At 39.3% G+C, this 22,553-nt stretch overlaps 1 protein-coding gene across 13 annotated transcripts in view; it reads right to left on the bottom strand.

The window, feature by feature from the left end:
* Positions 1–22,553, bottom strand: part of AAK1 (AP2 associated kinase 1) — a 160,073-nt gene that overhangs the window by 14,288 nt on the left and 123,232 nt on the right. For 10 of the 13 annotated variants that reach the window (XM_033124376.1, XM_033124381.1, XM_033124375.1 and 7 more), the window contains 5 exons: positions 21,248–21,352; positions 15,665–15,760; positions 3,786–3,887; positions 2,475–2,576; positions 976–1,086 (listed from right to left, as the gene is read on the bottom strand). In XM_033124376.1, the coding sequence (XP_032980267.1) occupies positions 976–1,086; positions 2,475–2,576; positions 3,786–3,887; positions 15,665–15,760; positions 21,248–21,352 (516 nt within the window). The remainder of the gene's footprint in view (positions 1–975; positions 1,087–2,474; positions 2,577–3,785; positions 3,888–15,664; positions 15,761–21,247; positions 21,353–22,553) is intronic. The other 3 variants (XM_033124380.1, XM_033124382.1, XM_033124383.1) reach the window with 3 other exon arrangements.

Below are 22,553 nucleotides of genomic sequence, written 5' to 3'. Positions count from 1 at the left end.
TTGCTGCTGACATTCTCCTGTCAGACATACTTGGTTAAAAAGATAACTTCTTCTTACACGCTCTATAAAAACATAATCATTTTAATGCTATAAAGGGTAAAAACAAAGGCTCAGCTATTACCACTGCAAACCACAGGCTAATTTTCAGTCATCTTGTGGAGGCTTCATGAATTTCCTTCAGAAAGAACTTAAGCTGTTCCTTTTCTATGTATGTGCTAGTTCCAGAAAATGACTGTCACTACCCAAGCGCAGAAAGAAGCTCGGGAAGAAGTTTAGTGAACGCCTGCATACAATACGCTAGATGTTGTATCTATCGTTTTCACCAACTACTCATTGAATAGGACTCAATTTAAACTACCTTTGATCGCTTCTCGGCCTTTTGGCTAAGATCAAGTGTAAACTACCTCTGTCCAGCAGAATTTCAAACCAACGTTAACCTAAGACTAAGATGTGAAAATGGTAGATTAGAAAGAGAAACCCAGTAATCAATCATGACTCAAAGGTTAACCAAAATTCAAAACTTTCATAAACTCAATCTCTGAGCACTGACTTTTGAGGAATGACGCCTGTTTATCACTCTCCAAAAACTTGACATCAGATTTGATGAAACAATTTTGAGTTCTAAGGCCAATCAGTATCATCTCAATAATTTGAGTCAGTCAGTGGCTAGGTTCAACCATCTCCTTGAGCTGACTGCAAAAGTATGCAGCTTTGTCTTCACTAGATCACATGGATTATCTGTACTCCAGGTAACTTCCAGAAAGCAAAACCCCCACCAATTTGTTGTCTAAGTTTTATTAAATATTCTTATTTAGAGGAACTGTGACACAGTGGCTGAGAATACCAACTCCAGTTTTCCACTTAAGGAGGTGGTTAAAACACTTCACTAAAAGACTTGGGGTAAGGAAAAATTTCAGGAGTTGTTCACGTCTCCTCTCAGGATACATGTGGGCCCAACAAGAGGAAAGCATTTACCTTTATGGGCTGGAGCAGAGATCGCTATGGGGGCAAACTCTTCCAGAAGGTCAGTTGTAGGGTTAGAAAGCAGAGAGCAATCGATCAGGGAATCTTCCCCAGTGAGAGAGTCTGAGTCCAGGCGAACAGCATTCCAGGTCAGGGATGGCATTAAATGGCACATACAACAATATCACGAGATTAGACCTTAGTCTTTAAGTCACTACATTTACATGTTATACACACAAGCCAAGGCAGGAGAAAGAAAACCAAAAGAAATATGTTAAGCACTCTGGATTTCAGCTATAGAAACATTTATTTCTAGATTTCTTCGTAACACTAATACATAAATAGTGAATGATTTTTTTGCTCAGAGGTTGCTGGTTAAGCAAGTATGTGATTTAGATGCTAATAAAACTTTAACAATTCAGTTCTCAGCAAATGCCATTTGAGAAAAAGGACTTCACAACTAAAGAGTTTCACTTAAACTTTCCCTAAACATTCATGGAAAAAAGTTACTATAGGATGAGATATCTAAGCTGATTAGAAGGGGTTGTCCCTGGCTTATTATTAGCAGAATATGACATGATTAAACAGCACTTTCTAAAACTCAACCAGATTCCTATTCAAAATAGAACAATCTTGCCCCTCTTACTAGTGTCTTTAACTTTGAATTGCTCCTTCGAAAACATAATTTTGCTTTTAGTTGAAGAGCAGAAAAAAGACAAAATTCAGAGTTCAAGTATTTTAACACATGAATTATTTTCTGGAAAAGTTTTCTAGGAGAAAATAACAAAGTAAGCACAAGGAACAGAAACCATATTGTCTTCTGTGTTCATTTTCTTTTTACCTGGATGAGTTAATCTTCATTCTTCCTAGACTACTAACTGTTTCTGTTCCAAGGTAGGAAATCTGACCCTTTTATCAGGTAGTTATGGACTTAATGAAAATGAAGGTTATCAAATCTGTATTTATGGGCAGTTAAGGAATTCTACTAAGAGCGAACTTTGATATTAGGGAGAAAACAATGCTGGAACCAGGGAAGATTTCAACTTTGCCCACAATTTAACAGCAAATCACCTACCTATATATGATTAAAGCACTGTGCTGGCAACAGAATGTCCACATAGAGCACGAGTCCAGGGATAGCACTGACATTGTTAGATAATCTAGGAACAACTGCTCAGTAACTGAGCATCCTTACAGCTCAGCAGAGTTCTTTAATTAAGGAGGTGGAAGTTGCTACCAACGAAAAAAATCTTGAATAAAGACTGTAACCAGAGAAAGCCCAGGGATCCCTCCACAAAGAACAGGGCTCCAAAAAGTACTCTGCTTTTTAGCGAAGAAACACATCACTCAGCATCTAGAATCTGGGGCTGTGACAATGCCAAGTGTCCCATCTAGGAGGAACTAACCAGGCTGCAAAAACAAGCCCAGGACCACCAGCGGTGGGTGGCACACTGGCTCTGGGGGCTCCCCACATGGACCGGTCCCCGCAGCTGCACAGACTCCTGACTGACCTGTGCGGTTCGAGGTCACAGAGTCCGTCTGAGAAGGGAGGCGCTGGGGCACCGGGGGCTCCAGTCCTGGTATGAGACTCTCAACAGCAACATCAGCTTTTTCTTTTGTAACAGAGCATTAAGAGAGGAGAATAAAGGGTAAGGGAAAGGCAGTCACAGGCTCTGTGGCCAGTTCTGTGCAGGCTTTCTTGTACAGGTCTCTAAGATGCCGGTTTCAGGCGAGATGGAAAGTGCAGTAAGTTACCGTATTCTGCAGCTTTGAGTGTCTGGGCTTCCCCGATTGAGCACGCCTGTGCATTATGGCTCGTCTCGGTGAGTCTCAGTGTTTACAGATGAATGCAGAATGAGAACCACCCAGGAGATCTCTTCCACGTCAGAAGAGATAGACTAAAATGCACTTTACTAACTTCTGGTCGTTTTGATTTTCTTAAAGGATAAACTTAGGGGCCTTTCCTATCCGCTGTGCCTTGCAAAGCCCATCCCGCGATGTACCTGGGAGGTATCCTGTAGCTATGACATTCCCCAGCGAGAGGCGCATCTCCCTGTGGTGTCATGGCCTTTCTGAATTCTAGGACTCTGTGCCCCTGGAGTACAGGGGCCCTGGACTTTTGGTAGGTCTCGCCTGCCTTGTGGTTGGAGCACAGGGAAACATAAGGGCAAGCAGACCAAGCCCTGTCCTGATTCTACTCCTGGTGCTTCCCCACCAAGCGTATGTTTTCTCAGTTACTGATACTCGGCAGAGAGAGAGGCCTTTAAAAGAAGAATCTGCTAAAGATAAGGTCCAGCTCGAAACCAACTTTTTTCATGAAACTTTGGTAACTAAAGGTGAATTTTCCCACAATTCTCTTCATTCATAAGAAATCACTTTAGAAATCTTGGGATATCAGGAAAGGAAAAATAACAGTGTTGTGCTGCTATTTTTATGAAGTTATGAAGACAGAAAACACTTCATTTGGGGTGATACCGTGTTTCCCCGAAAATAACACCTAGCTGGACCATCGGCTCTCATGCGTCTTTTGGAGCAAAAATTAATATAAGACTCAGTATTATAGTATAGTATAGTATAGTATAGTATAGTATAGTATAGTATAGTATAAGATAGTACATAAGACCCCGTCTCATATTATAGTAAAGGGAGATTAAATAGCCTTGGCTTCTGGGTGAGCACAAGGCATTACTCCAACACCAGGAGGCTTGGTGGCATTTCCTCACTGGGGCTAATCAGTAGGGACCTGTTAACTGGTTAGTTATCATTCTTGAAACAGACACACACATCATGCACGACTGAAAAAACAGAGATGAAGACTTTACCAATTACAGCATCGGAAGTGCTACCGAAAGGATCTGTCATAGGCAAGAGATCGGGGAGCAGAAGAGAAGTGTCAGGAGATTTGAGTCCCTCAATTAGTTTCTCTAGGTTGGGCAGAGAGGTAAAGAGAAAAGCAAAAATGCAATGAGATATTAAAACAAGCTCATCATTTACTGTTTTCTATACAAATACATTCTAGGGATCCAAATTTTATACGGATTCATCATTAAAATGAATGTTACTATCTTGTTAAAAATAGATTTTCAAAGTTTGCAGTTTAAAAATGATTATTTCCTTAATTGAAGTAGTCACTTTATGAAGCATTCAAGATGCTGGTCTGGTTTTATTTCTTCTTATTTTTATTACTATTATTATTTTAATTTTTATTTAAGAGTTTATTTGAAACAAACTGACATGCTGGGGAGAAAGATCTCAAATGCTCCCGTTTGTTTTTAATTTTGAGGTATAATTTACACTGAATAAAAGTCACTGGTTTTAAATGTACAATTTGATGAATTTTAACAAATGTCCACATTCATATAAGCACTAGTGAAATAATGATGGAGAATACTTCCATCGCCCCCAAAATACCCTTGTACCTCTTTCCAGTCAATGACTTCCTCTCACCCCGAGACCCTGGCAACAACTGATCTGATTTGCTTTCTGTTCGTACAGTTTGCCTGTTCTAGTATTTCCTGTAAATGGAACCATACAGTACGCAGTCCCTTCTGTCTGGTGGCAATCATTTACCGTAACACCTTTGAGATTTCTCCGTGTTGTGGCATGTATCAGTAGTTTGTTCTGTTTTATTGCTGAGTAGAGTTCCACTGTACGAATGTACATTGTATTGATTCATTCACTAGTTGATGGACATTTGGTTGTTTCCAGTTTTTAGCTATTAAAAATAAAGCTGCCATAAACATATGCATATAAGGCTTTGTGTATGAGTTTTGAGTCTCTTTTTTTACTTGCATTTAGAAATGGTTTATAGCTCACCCAGAGAATATATTAAACCATGCCTAAATTAACTTCAACAATCCTTTATTGTCTGCCAACTGAGAATCTGTGACATGCTGGTACTCTAATTATTCTAAAGTCAAATCTCACAAGTCACTTAAGCCTGCTGATAGATTACTTCTGATATCTTTTAGCTAAGAAACAAAAGGACATCAGAAGCCACCAGATTTGTCACACCTGATAAGTTAACGTGTAATAATGTATACATATTAAGATTCCTTCCGAAACAATTCCTTTAGCCCTGATCCATTAACAACTCTCCATTTACTTTTAACTTATTAAAGATAGAACATTAATTGAAACAAAATAATAAATCCGAGAATCCTATAGAAAGAAGGGAATTAAGAGCTCATACCTCCTTTTACTTACAAGGAGACTGAGACAGAAAATTCAATAACTTGCCAAATTAAAGGCCTGTCAACAAACTTTTTTCTATCACAGAAATAAAATGCCATTAAGATAAAACTAAAAGTAAAATGTTTGAGAAAAAGAAGTGACTGGGGTTCAAGTATGTGTATATATGGAACAATTTTAAAGAATCTGTAGTTTTGTAGACCATCAGGAATCGAAATAAGTAAAGGCAAAAGTGATATTCATTGAGGGACAGAAACCAAATTTTAGGTGATCTGTAATTTATAACTACTCAGATGAAACAAAATAATGGATTTTAGTGTCTTGGAAGCATGATTTGCTTTGGTACAATTAACACACTGCAGAAAAAGACATTTTAATATGTGAAACCAATTTATCATCTTTGGAGTATATGGCACGTGGGACACCTTTGAATTTAATGCTACATTTCTCATTTACACCTGATTTATATTGAAGAAAGGAAGGAAACAAGAAGCTTCTCAACAGCTGGGAGGAAAACCCAGTGTACTAGCCAAGTATCCAGCGTAATCACACTAGCATTAATCTGGCTGTAAATATATCTTTGGCAATTTTCAGTATAGTGGCAAAAATTAAGACAGTTTTCCCCAAAAGTCTCATTTTTCATTATTCTGAATACTAGTTTTTGTTTTATTCCTTCCAAAAGCTTCTCTCACTTAAAAAAATAATAATAATTTGCCTCTTTCACTTTTAGCACTCACATTTGTAATCTTGTGAAACAATGGCTAAAAAGACCCCAAATTACTTGCTTGTCTTTCATACAGCAGTTCATCTTGATGCAAAACCTCAGGCGAGCATTCTTCCAGAGTCTGAATTCTAGCCTCTCTAGTGACTGACTGGGACCCGGGGGCAGTTCCTTAAACTTCTGACAGTATCTCAACTGTCAAATGGAAATACCTCCCCCTACCTTTGGTGTACTTAAGGATCTTCTCCTCGGAGCCTTTCCCTGTCCTCCCTGCCACATCTGGAACCTTCTCTGTGCTCCATGCCCTTGCAGCTCTTACAGCATGATTGAAGGTGGGGAAAGTGTCTTAGCCCCAGCTATTGGTTCCCTCTCGTACTCTCTGTCACAGCTGTGCCTTCTGCCTTCACTGGGGAGGTGGGGGAGAACAGGGGATCAATTGGAAGAAGTCAGATACTTCAACAAGAATCTAATTATTTTATTAGCTATTAACAAAAAGTATGTGAGAGGGTTAAAAAGTACATGTGTAAATGTGTGTGGTGAGCTGGACTCGGGTGGGGATAGGGTAAAAATGCCGAATTTAGGGAGGCTTGTTTTCTAACCAAACCTCAAAGTAATAGGATATTCACATTGATAATTTGTATGGTCACTGATGCTTGGGTGTACTCAAATACTGGAACTGTGGGAGGGAGGATCAGGGGACAGAGTAACACCAGGCAGAAAACAAGGAGTAAGAGGAAAGGGCTACAGCATCTGAAAAGTGGATGGCACATGCAAAACCGGAGTTTTTCACTCCCAGTCCTCTCGAGGTAAGAAAAGGCTCTCCGTTGCTCAGTGCTGGTCCCCAGCTGCCATTATAAGTTACCACTTAATATTTGGAGAGTTCAATATCAAATATTTTCATTAGTTATTCACCAAAAAAACCTGGGTTTGGGAATACTATAGAATTGAGGAGGCTGGAGAATGTGTGACTTGCCAAAATCATAGATGGGATGTGGCAGAGCCTGGACTGGACTTCCAAGCTCCTTCCACATGCTGCCTACAGGGTCTGCCCATCTCCGTCAACATGCACGGAAGGGTCTGCACACACACTGGTCCCACGTATAATGATCAAGTTGTAAAAGATACGCTGGCACGGGGCAGCACCTCAGATCTTACTCAATTAGACTTCTCGCTTACAGATGAAGAAACCAGCTCCAGAAAGGTGCAGCAACTTGCCTAAGAGCTTACAGCAAGTGAGCCACACAGCCAGCTAGGACGAGGACTCAGGTCTTCTAAGCACTAGGGATTCACTCCTTTGCTTTAACTAAGGCCTTGATGCTTTAAAATGTAAGATTCTTAAAAGAGGTCACATCTATTATTGGTCATTTTTGGTCAGTGTAAATGAAGCGCTTGTGGACAGGATGTAATGGGAGGTGCAAGAAAGGCAACCGGATGCTGACAGTCTCTAAACGACAGCCTGGAGGCACTCCACATACATCGAGGGATGGCCCTGACATCCTTCATTTTATGAATTCTGTCCTGTCTCACAATTTTATGAAGACGCTCTGAGGCCATGTATCATGATGGGGGTGGGGAAGAGCAGTGTGGAGAAGAGCGCGGTGGCTTTAGCAAACTGTGCTGGAAGTGTTCTCGAAGACCAAAACCTCAGTCAAGCTCCCCATTGGCGTATCGTGGCTTGTGGATGTCTCATGGACACAGACATTTAGACACACAGTGTGGATGCCAAATGAACACATTTAATATTTTACATGGCTAGTGGGAAATGACTTATCTGGATACAAAAGCAAAATGGATCTTCTGGGACAATTTACACCTAAAATGTAAACACTCACACTCCGATTTTCAATTGTACAAGGTGACAGACCAGTAAAACCCAGAAATTCATTCATTGCACTTTGCAATGATTTGATCTTCCTAAGAAACAACTTCTAAGAGTTTTCCATCTGCTTTGTGTTAGAATCACCAGCCCATGACCCCATCACATTCCGTTACGTGAAGAGCAGTGGCCAATTCTGGACAGAAGAAAATGGTCCAGTTCCCAGGCTGACGCTGGTATTTTGAGAACTGGCTTCAAAATCTAAATATGTGGGGGCCAGCCCGATGGCTCAGGCGGTTGGAGCTCCGTGCCCCTAACTTCGAATGCTGCCGGTTCGATTCCCACATGGGCCAGTGGGCTCTCAACCGCAAGGTTGCTGGTTCAACTCCCGCAAGGGATGATGGGCTGCATCCTCTGCAACTAGCAACGGCAACTGGACCTGGACCTGAGCTGTGCCCTCCACAACTAAGACTGAAAGGACAACAATTTGACTTGGAAAAAAGTCCTGGAAATACATACTATTCCCCAATAAAGTCCTGTCACCCTTCCCCAATAAAATCTTAAAAAAAAAAAATCTAAATACGTGTTATGGGTTTGGGGGAAGAATACCTGGATTTAGGGAGAGTATTATTTAATCTTTTATTTTGATGCTGTACATTTTGGGGACTTTAGCTAGTGTCTGCAAAATCCTCCCCCAAAATATGCAACACAAAAGAGCAAAACAGCCTGAATTAAGTTGGTTAAGTTACTTAACTTTTCTAAGTATTGTTTTTGTAAATAGAGGATAAGAACTACTTTAAAGGGCCTTCAGGATTGAATGGGCACATTTATCAGAATGTGTGTGTGTGTGTGTGTGTGTGTGTGTGTCTGTGTGTGTGTGTGTTTGTGTAAATTAAAGTGCTTGGTAAGTAAAAGGAGATTTAACTTTTCTTGTAAGTAAGAGGGATAGTTGAGGGGTCACTAAGCTACCGATGCCTGAGGTTACAGTAGTGAAAATGGGTGGAATTCCAGATTTTACTCAATGCCTTGCTATGAGATTAGAATAAGCAGAACTTCTTGAATATATTGAAATGCGAGAAGGAGGCAGCACGGTGTGACAGAGACGAAGAAAAAGTATGAAGACAAGAGACCTGAGTTCTGCACTAGGTTCTGTGGCACTTTGTGCAAATTCCTCTCTTTCTCTGGATCTAAGTTTTCTTACTGATAAAATGAAGATAAACTTAAAGGTACTATCCACTTCTAGATGTCAATCATCCAACATGAATGGAAAAGTAGGAAGTAGGATCTGGTTACCTAGGTGATGGGCTGTTTAGAGATGAAACTGGAGATCTGAACTGGTAATAACTGCAGGGAAGGACACTTGGAGGGCACCATGGCAATACAGGAAGGAGGAAAGATGACTGGCCCCAAGGTAGCAGATTTGGGAAAATACAGAGCTGACTAAACATGGTGTTCAACAAGCAAACTCAGCCCACACAGGTGCAGCCAACAGAATAGCTTGAGGAGGTGGGGGAAAATCTAAACTCACTCCTCGTTTGAAAAAAGAACCAGCTTTTATGGTTTAATCCCTTATTTAAAAAGTAATACATGTTTGTTGTGGAAAATTTAGGAAATCCAGATAAGCCAAAGGATAAAAGTAAAAACTACCCATAATCTCATTTCTAGGGATAACTCACTATGAAGAGTTTTCAATGAATACTCTTCTAATCTTTTCCTATAAATTCTAGTCATTTGATAAATATTTAAGCATATTCATCTTTTCTTAGAATAATTTTTAAGAAAAGAATTGCTAAGTCAAAGAGAAAGTAAACTCTTAAAGGCTTTTGCTATAAACTGTCAAACTATCTTCCCCAAAGTTAGACTAATTGATATTCCCACTAACAGGATCTGAACGTGTCTGTTTTCTTATACCTTCACCAAGCCTGAGGTGGTGGGTTATTTTTCATCTTTACCAATCTGATAGCAGAAGTTGTAGCATCTCATCGTTTAATAATTGGCTCTTCTTGGATTCATTATGATGATGAGCTTTCTAAAACATGTATTTACTGGTCATTTATATTTCGTCTTTTATGAATCGTCTGCTTATGTTTTTCTGTTGGTGGTGTTTGCTTATCACATCCCCATTAGTATACTCAGTTCTATCTCAAGTCTCTAGGGTTTCCAAGTAAAAATGAATCAGATTAAGAGTTTGGAGAAGCACTGAAATCATGGTTAAAGGACTGAGAAGGTGGACCCCTGAACAAAAGTACATGCAGTATTAGTTTGCCTGCCCAATGGAAGTTGAGAGTGCTTTTAGAGGACAGGATTGTTCGTACTTTAAAATTAAGGAGGGAGGTAAGAGAAAGCACCTTCCCCTCTTCTCTTAAGTGTAAGTGGTGTTGGGGTCTAGGAAAAGAGAGAAGGAAATAGTTGCTAGAGTTGGAGGTAGGAATGAATCTATTTCAGATTCTTCTTTTATACTTCTCCCCTCAAGACTTAGTTATTAAAAATACCAACTACAAGGCAAAATGATAGTAAGTTCTTCATAAACCAGTCTAAGCTTAGATAATCAAAACCATTTCCTAGCATGACACTGGGTTATACTGAAAGTTGGGAGCTTTGTCTTTTAAAATGTCAAGAGAGGATGGGTATCTACTCATATAGGCTACTTAAGACTAAGAGCTTGCTTAAGGCCCATTCCAAGCCTAATTAGGAATACAGACATGAGGAAGGAAGCAGGATGAACTAACTAACCAATATGGCAGAGCGTGATGCGAGCCCCATCAAAAAGGATGATTTGGCTGCTACAGCTTGGTGGCTTTGGAAATTCATGTCTTCTCTGACTTGGGGTGTAAGCCCTGAAGTTTTGTGATGACAGATGCTATTTCTAAAATCTAGTCATTCTAAATAGTTCCTATCACTGAGAAACCAGACCCTAAACCATCTGTGACAGCTGCAAGTTAGAAGCAAAAGTCAACCACCATGCTCCATTCCAAGTCCATTCTAGGGACTTGAATTTGCAGGAAGATAAACTTTCCAGAGTAAAGACACATATTATGATCAACCTTGGACTTTTTAATGTCACAAGACAGAAGCTTAGAAATGAGGAAGATGCCAGGCAAATAGCTGAGAGGAATGCCTATCTTTTTTTTTTTTTAATACTTAATATATTTTTTTTAATTAAAGTTTATCGGGGTGACAATTGTTAGTAAAGTTACATAGATTTCAGGTGTACAATTCTGTATTACATTATCTATAAATCTCATTGTGTGCTCACCACCCAGAGTCAGTTCTCCTTCCATCACCAAATATTGGATCCTCTTTACCCTCGTCTCCCACCCCCCAGGAATGCCTATCTTGACAACAAACCACTAAGAAAACACAGCTCCTTTTCCTTACTTTTCAAGAGGCACTTTTAAAAAACGTTTTTATTTCTAGGAAAAGGCACTTATGGGACAACTACGCATTCTTGTTTAGTCTTGTGGAACACTGATGTTGAGAGGTTAGCATTAAGAGCTGCTACAAGAATCTTTTCCTCAAGCTCTTGCACACTGCTGATGGGAATGTAAGAAAAGTGAAATCACTATGGAAAACAGCATGGCAGTTCCTCAAAAGATTAAAAACAGAATTAATTACCACAGTGTCCAGCAATTCCATTTCTGGGTACAATACCCCAAATAATCTTGGGTCTTGAAGAGACCCTCATGTACAATGAAGCATTATTCACAACGGCCAAAAATGGAAGCAACCCAAGTGCCCACTGACAGATGAATAAACAAAAGGTGGTATACATGCAAAATGACATATTATTCAGCCTTAAAAAGAAAGGAAATTCTGACACATGCTATAGCGGATGAACCTTGAGGACATTATGTTTAGTGAAATGAGCCAGTCACAAAAAGACAAATACTGTATGATTCCACTTATCTGAGTGAGGTACCTAGAGTGGTCAAATTCATAGAAACACAAAGTAGAATGAAGGTTGCTGGGAGGGAGAAACTGGAGAGTTACTATTTAATAAGTACAGAGTTTCTTATTATTTTCCATCTGCAAGATGGAAAAACATTCTGTGGATGGATGGATGGTGGTGATGGTTGCAGAACAATGTGATTGTACTTCACGCCACTGAACCGTCCACTTGAAAAGGACAAATTTTGTATTATGTATATTTTACCACAATTAAAAAAAATACGAGTAAATCTTTCCACCAATTTTCAGAGAAAATGTCTCAATCCTTTCTACCGTATCTTAAAACTTTGGTACCCCTTATAGCTTATCTGTTCTGTTCTCTAATGCAAATAGAAGGCAAAAGAAACGAACACACAGCGTCTGAGCATCAGTGAAATACTGTGCGATTCACTAGAGCTAGGCTTCGGCTGGCAGCTTTGCGAGCACACAAACGCTCACGGCTGTGATTTTTTTTTTTTTTACACCAGATTTTCTAAGAAAATTTGTTTCATGATGCTTTGGAAAATAAAATGCTCCTTTAAAAAACAAGCAAATCCAATTATCCAGTGGCCCGTCACCCAGAGTTTACCAATCATTATATCACCGAAGTCGACTTGAACGGCTCTCAGTTGTGCAAAGGTCAAAGTTTTAATTTAGAGCAAGTGTTAACTTTTATAAGAGAAGAAACAACATTGTCTAAGACTTTATGGTAACTAGGGCTGCCCCACGGGGAATCAGGATGCAGAACCAAAGTTGGTACAGCGTTTCCTATCTTTTTACTGATTTCAAGTTTACCAAGCAAATTCAAATACATGACTTCACGTGAACCTCAGGAGCCGCTCCATAAGATAGGTTTTCAAATCACCAATTTTAAAGAGGAGGACACAGAGTTTAAGTGATTTAACGAAAATCACCTAGCTACTGAGAGACTAGAACCCAGGTCTCACAAGCTCAAAATCCATTTTTATATTTCCCTAAACCTTAAATTTAGCTCTCTAGTCAAAGGCTTTATTGACCCGGGAACCGACACAAAGACAAAGACCCACTCGGTGCCGGGGGCCATGGGCCATGCAAAGGAGTACGTGTAAAGCACAGCGACGACAGCACCAAGGTCTCACTCCCTCCCTCGCCGCCCTGGAAAAATGAGGTCTGACTCAACATACCCACCAGGCAGTATCATTTGTGGGATCAAAGGAAATTACATGTAAAAATGTCTGAAAAGCATAAGATACTAAGTCACTAAAAGGCATATGTTTGAAAGGAGACGAAGACTTCATGATTCTTATTATTAGGAAGGCTGGGTGTGGAAGGTCAGCATGTATGCAAAACCAGCTGATCAGCCAACCAAAACCGCTGACTGGTGCCCATTGTGAGCTGGAGGTTGCTTTGGGCGGGGGAGGAGGGAGGGGACGGACAAACTTGCAGTTTGCAGAGGTACCAGAGACCCTAACTCTCAGCCCTTTCCTCCCTCAGGCATTTTAAGATGCTAAGGAAGGATATCGGGACCTTAAAGAAACTATGTAACTGAATGGTTGCTATAGGCTGAACATTAAACTAAAATAAGCAAAGATACAGTGGTAACATGCCAGACTTCTCCCAGAGAGGTACCATGAAAGGCTGGAGGTGATGGATCTGCTGAGCCGAGCTACTACACTCATTCCAGGGTTTGGCAGCTTCCTGACATTGTGGGCTGTGCCTTCATTTATACACCCTCAGGCAGTGGGTGGGAGGCCTGGCTAGGGCATGGCAGAGGCACAGATGGAAGGCTATGAAGCCAGGGTCTGCTGTTTGGGAACTGGGACAGAAATAGAGAGTAATGGGGTCACCGAGAGCCTGCAGCCTCAGGTTTTACTTGATTCATTCACTCGATCTGCAAATATCCACTGAGTGCCAACTCTCCCCAGCAGTGTTCTCAACACTGGCGATACAGTGGCAATTAAGACAGCATGGTCCCTCCCTCAGGACACCCACGTTCTGCTGGAGAGACAGACAATGAACAAACGGAAATAAACAAGGTCATAATAAATGCTATGAAGAAAAGAGCCAGGGGGTGTGAATGAGAGTGCCTGTGGGACCACCTTGGGCCTTTCTGAGAAGAGGACATTTAAGCCGAGACCTAAATGTCAAATGACAAGAAGGAACAGCAGCAAGTGCAAAGGCCCTGAGGTGAGAACAAGCTTAGTCTGTTAGAAGAAAGATTGAGGGAAAGAATGTTAAGCTCAAGTTAGAGAAGTAGCCAAGGGCCAGATTAGTTAGGGCCTTCTAGGTCGTGGAAAAAATTCTGGATTTTCTGCTCAGTGATATGGGAATTAAGTGGAGTGCAAAGCAGTGACATTTATGTTCTGATCTATGTTTTCAACAGATGAGTCTGGTCTGAGAGATCAGAAAGCAAATAAAAGACACTCCTGGAATTCTCTATTAGAATGTTCCATTTTAATGGATTTTCCATTAAAACCCAGGATGGGGTCATTATTTAATTGGTGTTAAAGTGTATACCAGGTATTAAAGTTTAGCAGGAATCCACAAGCATGAGAGAAGGAGGATCAGGAGATGGGAAAGATGACAGTAAGGAATACAGGATGGCAGCCAGATGGCTCTAGTGGCCCCCAGGCTCATCTTCACTACCCTTCAAAACGTATCTCTACAACCAGGAATTGATATCCGGGGACACGTGGTGCCTGTGCCTGGCCCCTCACCCCTAACACAGAGGGCTCCTGTGACCACGACAGAGGCTGGCCTGTGGGCCTTCAGCCTCTGGCCTGTGCCAAGAGGCCACCCTCCAGCTTCCGCAGCCCATGGGCTATCTAGGTAAGAGCAACGCAAGGACCGGAAGGGGTGTCAAAAGAAAAATACCTGTCATCCCTTTTCCTTGCCTAATCTTGTGACTGCCGCCACTGGGAGGAAAAAGAGGTCAGTGGGCCCCAGCTGAGTTTGCAGCCCATACCTTTCCAGCCTCTTGCTTGAAACTGGCCTGTCTAAGGTCCTGCAGGCATACCTGAAGGATGCAACAGAGATTTGATGCCTTTCTTCCCTTTTCTTTACCTAACCTATACTGAATCATTCCGCGGTGGTTTTAGGTATTTTTGACCCACATCCAGGTCCGGCAAGCGATAATGTTACACCATACTACCTTACCAAGGCAAGCTTTTGCTTCCTCTTCAAAAGGATCAACAAACTGCCTAAAGAAAGAAAAATTGTCTTTGTACCCTAGCTACAGTCTGTCCTAGTAGGTAGAGGGTATGAATACCACAATCACTTTCAATACTGAGGCAGTCGATCAAATACCTTTAACATTTTGGGAAAGAAGAAAACCCAAGCAGAGCCTATCAGTTTAAGACCAAGGAACAGCAGGGGTAAGAATGGCAGAAGGGAAACTATCAGAAGCACAATGACCACCAGATGCTTCTAAGGAGCTGGATATATTTCCTTTTTCAAGGAGCTTGATAGAGATGAAAAAGGGCAGCGCCTGTTACTCACGTCAAAAGGCTGGGGAAGGGAGCAGGAAGAGAAATCTTTGGCATTCATGAACTCCAAACGGAAAGCTTCCAATTTCGTTTCAAAAGCTGTTTCAGTCAGAACACACTAACCATTTCTTACGCTTTTAGACTGCTTACTTAAAAACCAGGATATGGGAGACCTAAAGGGATATTCAATTTCATGCAGTCCAACTTACTTCACTGATGCAGAGTCAAGCCCAGAAAGTTTTCAGGTAGTGGAAGAGCCCAGGAAGGAAACCCAGGTCTCCTGACTGCTATTTCCAATGAACTTTTATTATGTATTTCTATATTATTAAATAAAAGCATATTATAGGAAAATGGGAGGTGGACAGGAAGTCACCCATTATCCAATCATCATACCATAACCACTATTAGGATTTTGTCCCTTCTGTCACATGCTGATAGGTGTCCCCCCCATATTGCTATAATCACATTGGACTAATATGGAATTCAGATCCTTTTTATGGAGTGTCAAAAATAACTCTCAAGAGGCCCTAAGGAACATTAAGAATCAAGCTGCTTAACCTCAGCTCAGTTCTATTTACCTACCTGGTGCATCAGGTACCTGAAGAGGAATGAAAGGATCAGATACGCTTAGAAGTGGGAGGCTAGAATCCACCGTCTGCCCACCCTTCCTTTTTTCAGCTGGAGATGGTTGGAGGGGAAGGAAGAGTCAAGGAAAGAAAAAGAGAAAAGCAGAAAATATCAAGTAAATCTAGACGAATTCACCATCTATTAACCCAACAGCTCACATTATAGAATAAGTCTATACCAGAGGCAGAATAAAGTGGGATGGGTGGATATAATCCAGTGTAACAGCAAAGTACACATGGGACATATAATCTGGCTCTTGCAACATACTCTACGATGTAATTAACGATAAAACTACGATATTCATGCAACTGAAATTCCACTTCTTGCTTAGAAGGTGATCTCCTTCAGAATTCCTCTAGCAATTACTGTCCACATCACACACTTTGGCATGTAAACAAACATAGTCTTTTTTTGTAATCTAGCACATATGCGTTATGTATGTATTTCCTATGTACCCATTACCCTCTTGAGATCATTTTATCACCAAATGTCCAATACAATGCTACGAAGACAGACAGGAAGAGACAGAAATAGACTTCTTTCCTCCTGCTTGTTTAGACAAGCCCTAACCTCTGGACTACATCTAATATCCTACTGGCATTCATTCTATATCTGGCAAACTGACAGATTTACACAAATCCATACACCCTATGGGATATCAGAGCCAGAAGGGATCTTAGGATGTTCCAGCACAACGTCCTTATTTTCCTGAAAATAAAGCCCAGAAGTTAAGAGATTAGCCAGCGGTCCACCAGCACACCTAGGATAAGAACCCAGGTCTCCTGGTTTCTACTTTACCATTCTTTATATTCAGTTTGTTCATTAATTAAAATCACATTCGCCTTCTATGAAGTGGATTTAAAAAAAATTTATTTTCAAATAATTATGGAAGTAAAGGAATTTGCTATGCATAGAATCCTGTGAACCATACAGACAGCTTCCCTCCATGGTGAGATCGTCTACATCTGTAGTACAGTAGCATAGACACTGGTATAATACTGTTAACTAGACCTCTTCAGTTTTCACATGCACTCACTTGTGTGTGTGTGTATGTGTGTGTACATACAGTTCTTTGCAATTGGATCCCATGTACAGACCAGCACAAGTACCACCACCACCACCACACAGAACCGGTCCATCAAACAAAAGAACGAGTTCCTAGTTATACTCCTTTAGAGTCACACCCATTCCTTACTCCTGTCCCTGTCCCTTGGAATCCACTAGTCTGATCTTAAGCTCTTAATTTTGTCATTTAAAGAATATTTATTAAAGTGGGTTTTTAGCTAAACTTCTTCAAAAGCAGATAGAGGAAGAGAAAGGTAAAATCACTGCTCTTAAATCTCTGAAATATTTTTAAATAGGACACAATGAAATATATTAAAAGAAAAAGAATAAATTATGAAACTGAATATATAGTAAAATTCATTTTTGAAAACAGCATATATGCAGAAATAAAATTATGGACATAAATATAAAATGTCAGCAATGCATTCCTCTTAAGGTGGGGTCATGAGTTCCTTTATCTTGCTTCTTTGTTTTTTTTGCCATTTTCCCAAAATTTCACAAATAAATGTGTATAATAACTTAGCAACAGAAAACTATTTAAAATAAAGATGCACAAGGTCAAGTTTCAAACATCTGTCTCCAGTGTGTGGATATAAGTCATCAACAATTTTGCAGATTTCCTGATTATTTCTTCCTTTGGTCGGTCAGAAGGTTTAAAATTAGTGAACAGTCTCACCTTGATTAGGAGAAAACTTATAGAAAATGGTGTGATCCTGTACAAATGAGGATACATTAATTTATGGGATTTAGATATAATTTTCTTTCATTTGTAAAGCATGATGGTGTCACACACAAACAAAATTTGCACCTAAATAAAGAAAAATACCAAATGTTCATTAAAAAAGGCTGGATAAAATGACAAAAATGTGAAGATGTTTTATAATGGTTGCAAAAGCTTAGTGTCACTGATTTACAAGATTCTTGAGATGCGATTATGACTACAGCTTCTGAGCTGGGCTGCCAGATACAAATCTCTAGTCTGTCATTCTCCAACTGTGGCTTGGGGCAGGTCACTTAACCTCTGTGGGCTGTTGTGAGGATCACCTGAGATAATGTTAATGTGCAAAAAGCACTTATCCGGTGGGTTTCGCATGTAGTATGTACTTAATATATGTTCGCTATTATTACTGTCATAACTTAACTCAAATACGTGTTTTTACAGCTGCTATATAAAGTCCCTTAAAAAATTCCTGCCATTTACAGCCTTCAAAATAAGCATTAAGGGGAAAAAAGGCAAAAGCAAAAACAAAAAGTAACTCTTTAAAAAACAGTTCATACACATACACAACAAAGCATCATCATGTGTGGTAAGTTAAGAATTAGGCATTCCAGCTGGGAGTGGATGGAAAACGATTAGGGACTTCTATCATTAACAACGGTGAATGCAAGCTCCAGGCTGTTGGCAAAAAGCAACCTTTTTCATTCATTCACCAAATCTGTGCTGAAGCAAACACTAAACATTGGGGTTCAGCAGCAAACAAGGCTCTTCTAGAGCTTATTCTATGACCCCCGTTCCCTACCCAGTACCATAATTGGTCATCACAGTGATGTTCTATCTCAATGCTTTATACATTTGGTACATTTAGGCAACTGTGTGCCATTTCAAATGTTAAGCACTTTAAACCAGACCAAAATATCGAGAAACTTAAAAAATTATATGGACCAGACAACAAAGCTGAAAATGAAAAATAACACACAAAAAATTCAATGTAATATTAAAAAGCATACCTCTCCAATAACTCCAATTCCTACTCCCAAATAATAACAATGAGAATACGATGTGACGACTTACGGGATACGGTTAAAACATCGGTGTTTTCCTTACAAGGGGAACACGCATGTATTAGAAAGCACTCTCAATAAACAGTGTCATCCTCACAGGTTGGGGTTAGGTGGGCAATTATAGGGAAAAGGAGAACAGAGAATACTGGAATATCCATGAAAAAGTCCTCCTGGAGATTGTACTTAGCCTCCTTCCTCATGCTCACGCTGGTTGAAAATCACTGTTCCATTGGGAGAAAAATGCTACATACTTCATTTTTTAAAAAAGAATTCTTAAAAATTTTACTATATGCTCCTCTTGCTATTGACAAAACAAATCTAAGAAAAGCAGGGAACTGCAATCAAAAAGATAAAAGGAAAAAGCAAAGACTTAGAAGACAGAAAAACAGTACATTTAAAAAATCTAAGAGTTGTCTTTGAAAGATAATAAAACAGCAAATTTCTAGCTAGAGTTACCAAGAAAAAGAGAAACACAAATACATACAATTAAAATTGATATATACAAAGAAAATATTAAAATATTATAAAAGATTTAAATGTATCGTTCTATTTTATTTTAAAAACTATAAAACTACATATGTTTTTTCTAAGAAAATATTACTAAATTCACCTCATTTTTTGGCAGACAACCTGAGAGAGGAAGTTCTGGAGCCAGACGGTTGGTGGCCCAGCCCTGCCACTTGACTAGCTACGTGATCCTAGACTAGCTACGTGATCCTAGAAAAGAGACTAGTCTGTGTTCTGTTAGCTCAAGTGTAAGTGATACAGGGATGACGAACCAATCTCAAAGGGCTGTTTGTTGAGAGGGTCAGATAAGACAGTACTCACGAAGGACAAATGACAAACTGGGGAAAATGTTTGTAATATATGACATATGAAGAGCTCTTACAAAGTAGTAAGAACAAAATGAACACAGAAAAAAGAAAAAAGTCAAAGGACACAAACAATACAAATCCCGAAAAAAACAAAAATGGCCAATATCAATGTCTTCTGTCTACAACCTCTGATCTGGGTTGGGAAATGGAAAGAAAATTACTGTCATTCACTGTTGATAGAAATAAAAATTGTATAGCATTTTTGGCGGGTAGTATGGAAATAGGTACCAAAAGCCTTAAATACACAAAATCCTTGAATATCTTTTGATTTAGCAAATAATCGCCTAAAAGTTATCTTAAAGAAACTGTAAAGGATATAAACAAAAATTTAGCTTCGAGAATATTTATATAGTGAAAAATTAGTAACAACCTAAATATTCATCAAAGGAGATGTTAAGCACAATGTTACTATTCCTCTATTAAGAATCATGTTATAGATTAGTATATATTGACATGGAAAAACACTAATTACCATAGAATGTTTATATAATGAATAACAAACTGGATGACAGAAAGTCCCTCCATAATATCCCAAAGCAAACACAGCACAGGCCATATTATCACAAGCAGTTAAAATATATCCAAAGTAACTGTGGGGTAAAGAAGAAATCAAAACTGCAATTTAAAAACATCCATAAAACAATGAGAGTAACAGAGCATTACATATCAAACATGTAATGACAGCTAAAGTTTGAATCAGAAGTAAATTTATGACATTAGAAAGACTACTAACACCCAAAGAAAGTAAGACTATATAAGGTTAAAAGCAGAAATTAATTATTATAATTAAAAAAATCAATTTTAGAAGTATATCAAATTCCATATCCTACAAAGAATATATTCAAAATCTCACATCCATTGCTGAGGAATTTATAACAGTAAAACACGGACATCAAATTAATGCTTCAAAAAGGGGTACTTGGTTAAATACATTAGGATATATCCATACAAAGGAATTTAATGCAAGTATTTTAAAAGTTATATTTTAGGAACTTCTGTAATGACATTGGAGGAGACATGCCAGATTTATTAAGTGAAAAAATAGGTTTTAAAATATGACTATAAAGATGTACATTAGAGTCTTAAGCTGAGGTCTAAACCTGTGCACAAAATTATGATCACCTGTATTTTTGTGAGTTAGAAGATCTATAAGTTTCATGAGATTCACAAAGATATCTGTGACTCTGAAAAGGTTAAATGCCATTAATAGACATCAAAATGGTATCCCAGTGCTAATTTCTCAGTGGTGAGTTCATAGGGATTTTAACTTTCTTCTCTATGCTTTTCTATAAATGACTAACTTTTACCTAATAAATATGTATAATTTTTATTAATAAAGAGGAAAATTCACTTTTTATTATTGCTTCTATAACCTAAAAAAAGTCTTATTTAAAAAGCTATGTCCTCTCTCCGTAAGCATGCACACACACACAAAAACACAGCTCAGCAGAGTCTCAGATAGAGAATAGAATATCTAATTCTTAGAATTTTTCAAGTCATTCCAAAGAACCTAAGCAATTACAAGAGACTAACAGAGTAATGTTCCTTAAATTTAGAAATATTTATTTAAAACACGTCCGTGGACTAGACAGAACAAATCCTGTATATTACTGCCAGATCATCCTGTCATTTCAATTAAAAGTGATTCTAGATCTTTCTTTATCCCTCTTTTTTTATTGGAAATCTTTTGGATAAAGGAAAATATAAGTTACCACCAGGATTTGGGTCTCACTGCCATGCTCAAGTTATCTGTGGAGTGAAAAACAGTATGAGGGTAACAACAGTGAGTTGTGTTTCAGGTGTTTGCCATACTTACCAGTTCCAGCAGAAAAGGAGGAAGCGGCAAAAGCATCACCTTGGGTTGTTTGAAAGCCGGGGATCAAACTCTCTGCTGAGCCTCCAAGCTTCTCAGGATGTTTGCCTGGAGGGACAAATACCACTCAGTTCATTCCAGCAGAATCCCATGATGCATCCCCAGGGCATTCTCTGAAATGCCTTCTAGACTTGACTCCTTTTTTTTACTGCATGATGGCCACACCTCAGCCATTCATAGGTCCTTGTCTAGTCACTGCAATAACTGAGAGAACAGCAGAGAATCAAGAGACAGCACATCAGTTCTGCAAGAGGAAGAGTTCTGGAGATTGGCTACACAACAATGTGAATGGAATTAACACTTCTGAACTGTACGCTTAAAATGATTAAGAGAGTGATTTTTATGTTATGTGTATTTTACCACAATTTAAAATAAATAATAGCAAAAGAGACAGCTAGAGCCAAAGCCCAAAGCTGCAGCACATTACTCAGAGCAGAATGCCTCCAGCCCTCACCCAATCTATTTATTTTTATATAATTCTAATGAGTTTGATGATTTGTTTTCCATGTTGGAAGCAGTGCAGGATAGCAAGTGAGAAGAGGGAGTGGTGAAGAGGCTGTGAGGGACAGGCACATGGGGAACGCCAAGTGCTGAACAAGAAGAGAGGCAAGAAATGATTCAAAACAGACACAAGAATTTAAAAAACTTGGGAGGGTCACTTAATTGAGTGCAAAAACACTCCAGTTTTCAATAGTCCTAAAGGTACTTCTTTTATATTCTAGAACAATAATTGGCACACATAACAAAGAAATAATTTGACAATGAGTCGAATTAAATGCTATGCTTTACCTTCCATTTAAAAAGGCAAGAAAACAATACGAATTTTTAAAAAATATCTATAAAGTAATAGTAAAAGCTAAAATGTGTGGTCAAAGTTCATACAATTCACACGGTTCTGCGCTCCTGTCTACACTGAGATACTCTTTTTGGGTATCTTACAGTAACAATTTCCCAGGGTGTGTGCTGTTATTTTCGTGTGTGTGTGTGTGTGTGTGTGTTTGGGTGTGTGTGTGTTTGTGTGTGTCCTGCCTTCCAAATCAGACTGTGGGTTTGAGGGCAGAAATGACATCTTTTGATTTGATCTCCTCTCCATGGTCAGTCAATAGTAATATAGAATTCGGATCACAGCGTCCACGTGAGGGCACACTCTCGTGGTGAGCAGTTACAACATTCTGGGGCAGTGAACCCACTTGGGATGAGGGAATCATCAGAGCCCTCCAAGAAGTGGCCATGCTTGATATTATCATCC

Source organism: Rhinolophus ferrumequinum, chromosome 13 (assembly GCF_004115265.2).
Source record: "Rhinolophus ferrumequinum isolate MPI-CBG mRhiFer1 chromosome 13, mRhiFer1_v1.p, whole genome shotgun sequence".
NCBI lineage: Eukaryota > Metazoa > Chordata > Mammalia > Chiroptera > Rhinolophidae > Rhinolophus > Rhinolophus ferrumequinum.
Note: the sequence above shows the minus strand (reverse complement) of the source record. Positions and strands in the feature narration are given on the sequence as shown.